The sequence below is a fragment of the Piliocolobus tephrosceles genome, chromosome 2 (assembly GCF_002776525.5).
Source record: "Piliocolobus tephrosceles isolate RC106 chromosome 2, ASM277652v3, whole genome shotgun sequence".
Lineage (NCBI taxonomy): Eukaryota > Metazoa > Chordata > Mammalia > Primates > Cercopithecidae > Piliocolobus > Piliocolobus tephrosceles.
This window is the reverse complement of record NC_045435.1, coordinates 89,814,113-89,825,999: the sequence shown is the minus strand read 5'-3', so window position 1 is coordinate 89,825,999 and position 11,887 is coordinate 89,814,113. Positions and strand designations below refer to the sequence as shown.

General features: G+C 45.8%; 1 protein-coding gene across 1 annotated transcript; it reads right to left on the bottom strand.

The window, feature by feature from the left end:
* Positions 1–307: 307 nt before the first annotated feature.
* PRSS42P lies at positions 308–4,130 on the bottom strand. The gene is made up of 5 exons (XM_023231737.1): positions 3,917–4,130; positions 3,571–3,727; positions 2,964–3,226; positions 1,895–2,052; positions 308–544 (listed from the first exon to the last, which is right to left on the bottom strand). Exons 1-5 carry the CDS (start codon positions 4,128–4,130, stop codon positions 308–310), a joined length of 1,029 nt encoding a protein of 342 aa, XP_023087505.1.
* Positions 4,131–11,887: the final 7,757 nt, after the last annotated feature.

Sequence of the window (11,887 nt, the reverse complement as noted above, 5' to 3'; positions counted from 1 at the left end):
AGATATTGATGAGTCACCGTGGCCCACCTGGCAGGGCGGCTGGCCCTCTAGCTGCAATCGGTTCACTCCCTCCTTCCTACCAGCCAGAGCACAGCCCTGGTGCAGGCATGGCTCAGGCAGGTGACCAGAGCACCAGGCAGGGGCACTTTCCAGGCCCCAGTCTCCCTGCCATGCTCTATTGTATGGATCTCCAGAGGGTCCATGGATTCCAACTGGGATTTGCAGAAAGGGCATTGGGAAGGAGGGGGAGGTTGGAAGAGAGGCCTAGTATAAGACTCAGAAACGAAAGAGGAGTGGACTGGGGTGATCACAGGGCCACCAGGATGCCCAGGGGCAGCAGCAGATGCAGGAGTAAAATGAGGAACACTGCTGGATACGAACAGGTAGCCTGATCCACCACTGCCATCAGCCACTTACTGTAGACACCAATTTCTGTATAAATTCCAGGCAATCCGTGGCGACCACAGCCAATGCCCCAGCTCACAATCCCTACCTGGACCCATGTGTCATCATATTCACAGGCCAAGGGACCCCCAGAATCTCCCTGGAGAAAGAGAAAGAAACGAACTTCAGAAATTGAATAGGATCTATATCAGAGCAGACTGACTGTACTACAAGGTGTTGAGGAGACAGGCACACATAGGGCTTCCTCTGGCCCCTCAAAGGCCCCACTGCCCAAATTTCTGTGAATATGACAACTGAATATGTGAGCATGGGAACTAAAAAGTTAAGGGGAAAACTTTAATATGCTCTGAGAAATGATGACTTCTCATTTTCCAAACCATAGTGGCTGTTAAACGTCTTGAATATCACCTCAGCATGGCAGCCCCCTAAATCCTTGTAGTTAGCCTGAAGTTTCTCTACAACTCCTAACCTACATAGCCAGCTCCACACCCTCCAACTCAAGCAGAATTCTGCATGTCCTTTCCCAAACCTCCTCTGCTGACCAACCATCTCAGTCAGAAAAATAGGGTCCTCCTGAACCTCTCCCTCACCCCCACTCCTACATGCAGTCAGTCAACAAGAATGGATGGGTCAACCTCAAAAACACCTTCACTTGCCTCCCTGCCCCAGGCACTGCTCAGGACTCAATTTATCATGGCCTAGGTGATGAAAACAAGCATTTAGACTTCTGTCTATGCACCACACAGCTCAGGGAGTCATTTATCAAAAAGACAAATCTAATTACGCTCACCAAAGCCCCCTCCCAAGTCCTGCCAGAGCAAAATCTAGAAAATTGGCACTGCACTCCAAGTCATACACATTCTGACTCCAACTCACTTCTCAGCCACATTTGCTGCCTCACTGCTCCAAATGTGTAAAGTGTCCCTCAACATGAGAAGTACCCTCAGACCTCTGAGCCACTGTACATGCTATTCCCTCTCCTTACAATGCTGTTTTCCTCTTTCCAAGAAATCCAAATACTCATTCCCTAAGACCCAGCTCAAATGGCCCCTCCTCAGGAAGGCAGCTTGGTGCCGAGGGAAGAGCGTGGGTCTGGGAGTTGGTACTCACAGGAGGATCCTGAAGTAACGTCCTTGGATCTCGCCTTCCACATTCATACAAGGGGTGTGATGTTTATGTTGCAGGGTTGTGGTGTGGGTTAACTGAGATAATGAGGGTTAATGTCCACACTGGCATGGTGAGCATCACATAGGAGGACCTCAATTAGTACGGCATATGTTATTAGCATTTCCCACCCAACTTTCCCACACACCAGCAGAGCCCCCAGGCAGTGCTCCTCCCTTTTGAAAGAATAGACCAGGCCAAGTTAGGGCAGCCATGGCAGGTTTCCCTTTATGAATCTCTTTAACTCAACTAGGTGTGAACAGAGGAAGCAGCAAATAACCCAGACTCTGCCATCTGGGAATGAGGAAAGGATCCATGAACTTACCTGGCAAGAATCCTTTCCTTGTCCTTTATAGCCACAGACCATCCCTTTTTTTATTACATCCTTAGTAGATGACAAGGCCTTTTTTATTATCTTATTACATTCCTCATAGCGCATGATGTATTGGTCCACCTCCTGGAGAATTTCTGATGTAAGTTTCTCTCCTATCAAAGAAGATCATCAGATCTGCACAAGTGGACAATAGGCCCCTAAGCACCCAGCATCCCTCTGGAAAAAGACAAGGCAGTGAGTATTATTCTCATTTGACACAGAAGGCCCAAAGTTGATATGGGGAGAGGAGGATGTAAGAAACAAAACCAAGACAGGAACAGGAAGAATATTTCAGGAGAGGGAGAGGCAAGGCCTTGCCAACTTGAGAAATGACAACCAAGTATCATCACGCAAAGTATCAGTAGTAATATTGAGAGTGTGTCCTGTGCATCAGTAAAGCATCTTTACTGTCTAGAGCAGGATCACAGACTCTCAGGCAGAAAATGCCCCAGAAGTACCAAATCCAGCTTCTCCCCAGGGATAGGAGGGCCTACACCCCACCAACAGGAGTCTTCTGGTTCTCTCTACATCTCCAGGAACAGAAAATACCCTGTCCACCAAGGCAGGTGCTTTCAATGAGGAGCAGCTCTGACTGGCAGACAACTCATTACCCTCTGAGGTGTTCCTGGGGAAAACTTTATAGCATCTGGCTCTGTCCAGGGAACCTAAAAATCCCCCCAAACCAGTCAAGCACAGTGCCCCAACAAATCCACAGAAGGAGATGTTGCCCATGTGTTTCTTCTTCTCCTGGCTCAGCAACTCCAGTTCCCAGGACAAAAGTCTTCCTAAATGGCTGCCATCAAATATTTGTGTTGCAACAAAAGAACTCAACTCAGTTTCTGGTGTCACCCAAGACAACCAGGAACGATGACCGTAACAGTTGCTAAATTGCGTGCCCCTCACAACCTGCTACCCACCAGGCAGTCTGCCTCCCTGTCCCTCTCCGTAGCCTTCCTGTCTACTCCAGGGGTAAGGGTGCCTCCTCTCTGCCCCAAGTTTGCTTCCTGCCTTGAAGTCTCACCGCCTTCTTGTGTTTTGCCCCATCCGGTCACCCAGCACCTGGTCCTAGCTTCCACCTGGAAATTCTCCTGAGGGATGCAGATAGGCTGGATGTTTGAGGTAAAATTCACAGGATGATGGAGCTGGAGAAGGGCAAGGTCATTTCGAATGGTTGTAACTGTTGAGAACTTAGGGTGGACAAAAGCTCTTCGGACAGGGACCACCACACTTGTGTTTTGATTATAGACACTCCGATCTCCCATCTTGACCCAGTAACGGAGGCGGCTGTGGGAGAGAGGACATACCTCTAAGAAAAGGCCTGGGAAACATCCTTTGTGCCTTTTCCATACATTTCCAATGTTTCTCAAACTGGCCTCAATCTCCCGGGCCACTATCCCTACCACCCCATCTCCATCACCAAAAACCCTTCCTTGATCACTCTCAAACTTGGTTTGCCTGCCCAACTTAGACATGCCTACAGCAAGACGACCAATGCAGAGACCCCCTCTGGCTTCACTGTGAGTTTTGTTTCGTTGTTGCCAAATTGCCAGGGCAATGGAACTCAGTGGGTGCTTGAGGGGGCCGGCCTGACCCCAGAAGGCTCCCCAGCCCCGCGTGTCGCTCCTCACCTGGAAATGCAGTGGCCTGCCGTCAGCACCCACGTGGTGGTGACCAGGGTGCCGCCGCAGATGTGCCTGCCTTTGGCCCTCACGCTCACCTGCCAGGGCCACCTCCCTTCCTCCGCGTCCACTCCTCCCACGATTCTCAGAGGGGTTCGGCCACACACTAGGGTGAGGATAGTGTAGGATGAAGAACTCACTCAAAGACACAGGACTTGACTCCCCCGGGTGCCCCGACGACAGCCAAGAAGGAGCCGTGTCCCCCAGGGCTCCCGAGCCACGCTTCAGATTCCCCGGGCTACCAGGTAGCACCTGCCCCAGCCTGGCGCCCAACCTCCGCCTGCGGGCCTCCCACGCAGTGAGTCACCTGGGAAGGACGTAAACAGATTGGGTGGGGGGCCCGCCGCAGGTCCCGAGGCAGGGCTCGCTTTGGGGTTCTCGCGGCCCTCCTCTGAGAGGAGAGCGGAGGGAAGGCGTGGCGCCGCCCTGCCCTCCCGATACTGCCAGGTCCAGGGCTGAAGGAGCAGGAGCCAGGCCAGGAGGCCCAGGGAGCCGCCGCCAGAGGACATGTCATGGATACCGGCTGCCCCTCTCCCGGCAGCTCGCGCCCCCTGCCGGGGGTTGGCTGGAACCAGGGCTCCTGCGAGGGGCGGGAGCCTCGAGGGGTGGAAATGGCGGAGCCGACTTGCCGGACCCCGGTCTTGCCAGATTCCTTGTCTGAGTGGGAAATGTCGCCCTTGCGGTGCGGTTTCACTCAGATCCTCACTCCAGACTATGTCCAGCCAGAACCCTGCCCAGGACCAAGGGGTTAGCGTAATTCTGAGAAAACTGCCCTTGATGGAGACCTCCTGCTTTAGGGTCGGCACTTAGGAGGCAGGTGCGATGCTGCTCCTGCCCTTGCAGGTGTGGTACCTGGCCTGGAGCTGGTCAGGATGGGTCTTCTGGGAATTCACCGAGGAGCTCTCATTCTCCATAGCGTCCTTAAATCAGGGCTTCATTCACCAGACCTAGATATTAGGGTAGGAGGACTTTACAGATGAAGCAGGCTAGACAGAGGAGTGGGTTGCTCTTCTGTTTCAGTCGCAGGGACATCTTTTAAGCAGCCCGCAGGTCAATCCACTCTTATTAGCTCTGTGTCCCTAATGTCTATTCTGCCTGTTCTGGTAGCTCATCCTTTTGTCTGCTGCCCAAGACCTACTACCAAGCCTCTGCCCCTCCTGGCTTCATCTTTGTTGAAGTTGGAGGAAAAACAACAACAATAACAGCTTTTGAATTGCTGTATGTTCCACTTTTTCCTGTCCAAAAGTGGACAATCATGACAGTGTTTTCCAAGGATGCCAGTGCTCTCCTCACCAATTTATTGTTCTAAGTCTTGGTGAAGGGGGCATTCTCTAAGGCCCTCTTGGAGCTCAGTGGAGTGGGCTAGCAGGTCATACATCATGAATCCATCCCAATATTCCCCTCTCTCTAACTCTCTCTCTACATTGAACAAGTGTAGGGACCAGCCCTACAGGGCCTGTGGGTTTTTCTCCTCGTGTGTGGAGACGAGAGATCGTAGATATAAAGACGTAAGACAGAGACAGAAAGAAAAACAGCTAGGCCCGGGGGACCACTACCACCAAGACGCGGAGACCTGTAGTGGCCTGGACTCGCTGCTGTTTATTGTATTCTAGGCAAGGGGGCAGGGTAAGGAGTATGAGTCATCTCAAAGGATTGATAAGGTCACGCAAGTCACGTGTCCCCGGACAGGGGGACTTTCCCTTTGTGGTAGCCAAGGCAGAGAGGAAAGGCAGCATACATCAGCATTTCTTCTATGCACTTATCAGAAAGATCAAAGACTTTAATACTTTCACTAATTTTGCTACTGCTATCGTCTCAGAACTTAAAAGAAGGAGCCAGGTGTACAGGCGGAACATGAAAGTGGACAAGGAGCGTGACCATAGAAGCGCAGCACCATAGGAAGACGTTTACGCCTCCAGATGACTGTGGGCAGTCCTGGCCAATGCCAGGCCTCCCACAAGAGCGGGTAGAGCAGAGTGTTCTCTAACTCCTCCAGAAAAAGGGAGACTCCCTTTCCTGGTCTGCTAAGTAACGGGTGCCTTCCCAGGCACTGGCGCTACTGCTAGACCAAGGAGCTCTCAAGCGGCCCTTATCTGGGCATGACAGAGGGCTCACACTCTTCTAGTCATCTCTCACAGTGTCCCTTCAGCTCCTAAATCTGTATGGCCTGGTTTTTTCTAGGTTATAATTATAAAACAGAGATTATTATAATAATAGAACAAAGAGTAATACTACAAACTAATGATTAATAATAATTATATCTATATCCTATTTCCAGTATAACTTTTCTTAATTTAATTATTTTCTTTATTACACTGGAATAGCTTGTGCCTTCAGTCTCTTGCCTTGGCACCTGGGTGGCTTGCCGCCCACAAACAAGGAATTTCTGACATATCACACTTGGTAGCCAAGTGTGGGCCACCACTGAGTTCAAGTTTAAAACAACCAAGTAGCAGCCAGGTGCAGTGGCTCATACCTGTAATCCCAGCACTTTGAGAGGCCAATGCAGGAGGATTGCCTGAGCCCATGAGTCACAAACCCATATCCAGCCTGGGCAACATGGAGAAACCCTGTCCCTACAAAATATAGAAAGATTAGTTGGACATGGTAGCCTGTGCCTGTTGTCCTAGCTACTCAGGAGGCTGAGGTGGGAGGATCCCTTCAGCCCAGGGGTTCTGGGCTGCAGTGAGCCATGATCACACCACTACACTGCAGCCTGGATGACAGAGCAGGACTCTGTCTCAAAAATAAAAATAAACAAGTAAACATGTAAAGCAAGGGTGTCCAATCGTCTGACTTTCCTGGGCCACACTGGAAGAAGAATTGTTTTGGACCACACACAAAATATGTTAACACTTATGATAGCTGATGAGCTTTTAAAAAATCACAAAAAAAATAATGTTTTAAGAAAGTTTCTAAGTTTTTCTTGGGCCACATTTAAAGCTGTCCTGGGCTGTATGTGGCCCATGGGCCGCAGGTTGGACTAGCTTGATGTAGAGTCACTTTCACCTGCCTGTTTGGTATCTACAAACAGACACCACCAGCAAACTGAATTCAGAATTTCTGGTAAATGTACTCCTGGTAAATTTGGACTCGAGCCTCTCTAATCAAGAGTCTGCAGAATCCAATCCTATACATATCTCCCAAGTTCTTTCCCATGAAAGTTAGCAAAATCTTGCAGTTCTTTTTGTAAGGAAGCCTTCTCCCCCTGGGTTATACTTTGTATCTATCCTTCCAGAGCATGCTGGGATCTGACTGTACTTATTAGGTCTAGAGGCAGTAAAGATTTGCTGAGGTGATATGGGTCTAGAGGCAGTAGATCTTTAGACCTACTAGAGGTAGGTATGGAACTGGCATGCCCTTATCCTGTAACTTCCTCAGTTGAAGTCAATACAGTAGCTCTAGGGTAGAGAGGACCACCCTTGTCAAAACAGAGGATGCACTGCTTCTGTTAGCAAGGGAGGTTCAATGTGGCTGGGGGTCAGATGTCCTAAATCTATCCAAATGTGCCTCATTTAAATTTTCATGGTCTCACTCTTTCCCAATCAATGCCCTGACTTTTATGTAAGAATTATAATGAAGCTGTTAATTCCATTTATGTTGAAATTCAGCAACCCAAAAGATGAGATACTACATTTTATTTTCAACTACATCAATCCTGTAGTGACAAGGAATATGAAGTTATTTCAGGAAATCATACAAGCTTTTAATCCAAGAAACTAAAATTCAAGATTGCCATTTGCCTTCTTTAAAATTTTCGTGTAGTAATAAGTAACCAGTCTTCCCCACAGTCCTTATATCTTTCATTTCCACAGTAACATCTATTGTGGCAGCCTGTTATCTTTTAATGAACTGTGAAAGACAGAGTGTGGCCTAGAGTGAGACTTTAGAATCTGTGGGAGCTGCAAACACAAAGCAAATTTGCATCTACTCATAGGCCCTTCTCCACAAACTTCCACCAGGTCTTCAAGAGAAAGATTAGAGGAAGGGCAAGAGACCAAAGAAAGCCTTGCCCACGGTGCAGTCTTTGGGGAGGTGAGCAGAAGCCACTGTGGGAAAGGCATGACATCTGGCCTGGATCCTCTACTCTGTTTCCCAGCAACCCTACCACCACCACTAACACTACCACTACCACAAACACACACACACACACATACACACACAAATACACCAGCCCTCTGCCACCAGGGGTGCAGAGGGGGCATAAAAATGTCACTTCCAGGGCACAGGTAAAAGCCTATTATAGCTGCGTGAACATAACATTAAATATCCTCTATTTCTCCAGAAGAAGTAGGAAACTGTGCTGCTCCAAACCTTTAAAGATTATCTATTCTGGGAGAGGGGCAAGGTCACTTAGAAGGCCCCATGACTAAGAGCCAAGAACATAGCACTTGCCTAAGAGTGAGGCTGAGCCAGAACAATAAAGAAAGCCCCCACTACCAGTATAGCAAGTGTCCAGGAACAAGTAATAGCTGTCTGCTGCTGGAAGAGTGAGGGTAAAAGCATAGAAAGATATCCTCTCTTAGACATAGGCACAAAGAGAAGACCAATGACTGTGATTTGAACAGACACTGAGAAAAACTCTCCAACAAACCAGCCACCACTCTAAGCAAAAAAATAATACTGGAAGAATTTGAATTATGTACTTTTTGAGAGTAACCATACTAACAACAAAACCTGACACATTGTCTCAATGCCTCCTCCTTAAAGAAAAGGCATGTCCATTTCTGGACATAAATAGTGTTTACCCAAGTCTCCACTAGCCTTCACAAGAAGGCTTTAGCTTTCAACCAAAAATTACAGACACATAATGAAACAAAAAATAACACACTATCACGAGACAAACCAATCAACAAAACCAGACTGAGCTGTGACGTAGATTTTGGCACTATTACACCAGGGGTTAAAAACACTATGATGGATATATCTGTAGACTCTAGTGCACAGGTCAACAAAAGTTTTCTGCAAAGGGCCAGATAGCAAACATTTTAGGATTTGCAGACCATAAGGCAAAACTGAGGATATTATGTAGGTTTTTATATAGCAACAAGATAATTTTCCCACAAAATTATAGTCATAATACTAATTGCATATAATATTTGCTAATTCAGATCTACTAATGAGAAGCATAACATTGTTTTGAAGGGAGTATAACATTTTACTTATTGGGGTTCTAGTTAGTGTTCTCTATTGTCAAAATCAATTGCACATTTTCTGTTAATGGTGAGCCATAATAATATTTTATGCACTTCATCTTTTCTTTTTTTTATTTTTTATTTTTATTGTTTTGAGACAGGGTCTCTGTCTCTTGCCCAGGCTGGAGTGCAGTGGTGCAATCTTAGCTCACTGCAACCTCTGCCTCTCTGGCTGAACATGTGGGGAAATAGTAAATTCTCTAAACTGTGAAGTAGTCTCCCAATCACACATACACATCCAGTGGTAAATAGTGGAAGTAAAACTGACTAAAGGAGCTAACCTACAACCACCAACAAATGAGTGATGCATGAAAATTGGAATGCAAGACTTAATATTATTACAGTGACAATATTATCCAAAGTAGCTCAATGCAATCCCTATCAAAACCCCAATGACTTTTTTGGCAGATATAGAAAAACCATTCTGAAATTCATCTGGCATCCCAAGCACCCCAAATAGCTAAAATAATCTTGAAAAAGAGAACAAAATTGGAAGACTCACACTTTCTGATTTGAAAATTCACTACAAAGCTATACTAATTAAAACAGCGTGGTATTGGCATAATGACAGACATACAGACCAATGGAATAGAGAACCCAGAAATAAACCCTCTCATATATGGTCAAGTGATTTTCAACAAGGATGCCAAGAGCATTCAATGGAGAAAGGACAGTCTTTCCAAAAAATAGTGCTGGGAAAAATGGATATCCATAAGCAAAAGAATAAAGTTAGACCTTTACCTTACATCATATATAAAAACCCAAAATGTATCAAAAACCCCATGTATGAATTTAACTATAAAACTCTTAGAAGAAAACATAGGAGAATGTCTTCATGATGTTGGATTTGGCAATGATTTCTTGAATATGACACCAAAAGCACCGGCACAAAAGAAAAAAATAGACAAACATTTTTAACAAAAATTGGTAGCCTTTGTGCTATGAAGGACACTATCAAGAGAGTAAAAAATACCCCACAGAATGGGAGAAATATTTTCAAATCATATACCTGATAAGGGATTAATATCCAGAATATATAAAGAACTCCTATGACTCAAAAACAAAACTACAATTCTATTTTAAATGGGCAAATAAATTTGCAAATAAACTTCTTCTCCAAAGGATATAAATAATGGCCAGTAAGCACATGAAAAGATGCTCAACATTGAGATACTCAATCATTAGGGTAATGCAAATCAAAACCAAAGTGAGATAACACTTCATACCCACCAAGATGGTTAATTAAAAAGAAATGAGCAGAACAGAAAATAACATGTATTGGAGAGGACATGAAGAAATTGGAATGCCGTGCCTTGCTGGTAGGAATGTCAAATGGTGCAGTGACTGTGGAAAACAGTATGACAATTCCTCAAAAAGTTAAACATAGAATTACCATATCACCCAGTAATTTTCACTTCTAGGTATATACCCAAAAGAAGTGAAAGTAGGGATTTTGAATCTGTTTGACAGATACATGTTCATGTACCCAAAATCTGTGAATATGTTACTTTACATTGTAAAAGGAAATTTATAGATGTGATTCAGGTTCAGGACCTTGAAATGGGGATATTATCCTGGATTATCTGGAAGAGCCCAGTCTAATCACATGAGTCCCCAAAAGTGGAGAACTTTTCACAGGGAGATAGGACTACCAAAGGGTCAGAGAGATGTAACATTGCTGGCTTTGAAGATGGAAGAAGGGGACCAGAAGCTAAGGAATGCTGGTGACCTCTAAAATCTGTAAAAATCAAGGAAACAAATCCTCCTTTTGGCATCCAGGAGGAACTGGCCCTACCTGGCTAATTTTATTTATTTATTTATTTATTTATTTATTTATTTATTTATTTATTTATTTATTTTTGTAGAGGTGGGGTTTTGCTATGTTGCCCAGGCTGATCTCAAACTCCTAGGCTCAAGCAATCTTCCTGCCTCAGCCTCCCAAAGTGTTGAGATTACAGGCATAAGCCACCAGACCCAGCCACAAATGTTCTGTAACAACCATTCTCAGCTCATGGGTTAAGAAGAGGGGACCAGATGTGGTCTGTACTCAACTGTTACCTCCTCAGTGAGGCCTTCCTAGGACACCCTCAAAAACTGTGTCCCCTATCCTCCCAAATCCTCCTTATCCTCCTTTAATTTTTCCCATAGTACTTCCCACAATCTAACATACTATGTATTTTGCTCACATATACTAGGTTTTCCAGGGCAAAGAGTTTTACCACTACCTTCAATGGTGAAAACCGCAATTACTTTTGCACCAACCTAATACATTGAGTATCTTCCTCTTTCATAAATTCTTCCTCTTGTAAACTTTATGTGGGCTTTTTTTTTTTTTTTTTTTTTTTTGTCTGTCTTGCTTTTTGCTGTATTCCCAGCACCTGAAACATGTCTGGCATTCAATAAATATCTGTTAAATGAACGAATGAATCAGTGAGTGAATTAATAAATAGATCCCATATAGCCTAGCAGTTAGGAAAAATATAGAAATAAGTAAATAGAAACGAAATGGAGATAGAACACATTAATACCTGTAAGTGCTTAGAGCACTGCCTAGCACACACTAAGTGCTCAATAAGTATTAGTCACCCTTATTCCTTATTGTAGTTATAGTTGCTACCTTCACGAGGAGCCTCAAGCATCTGAAAGGTGCAGGCACCAGAGCAAGCAAAATCTCCCAGTCACTATCTGTGTCCAGCCGCCTGCCTCCCTGTCTACTGCATCTCCTCTCCTGGTTTCCCTGCTCCTTCTGGGCCTCCTGGTCTCCATCTCTGCCACTGGAGCCTGTGTCCCCCTCTGGTTACCTCAATCTTTGTCCCTCAATTACAGATGGGACTCTCCACAGTGCCTCAGGCAGAGTCCCCCTAAGATATCGTGAACCCGACTGCCTGCTTCCTCTCTCCTCCATTCCACCCCTTCACTTGTTCCAGCGTCCAGGCTGTTGCCTTAGGATTCTGCTCCCATCCTGAGCCCCCGCTCCCAACACCGCCACATTCCACCTAAGTGCTCATCCTCTAGAAAGCCTTTGCTGATGCCCTCCCCAACCTCTTGGTGCCCACAGCCCCGCCCCCCCC

Coding starts and splice junctions, on each gene's coding strand:
- PRSS42P (XM_023231737.1), bottom strand. CDS start 4,130: ATGTCCTCTGGCGGCGGCTCCCTGGGCCTCCTGGCCTGGCTCCTGCTC. Junction 3,227..3,570: donor GCAGGCCACTGCATTTCCAG/GTGAGGAGCGAC, acceptor TCTCTCCCACAG/CCGCCTCCGTTACTGGGTCA. Junction 545..1,894: donor AAGGAAAGGATTCTTGCCAG/GTAAGTTCATGG, acceptor CTCTTTCTCCAG/GGAGATTCTGGGGGTCCCTT.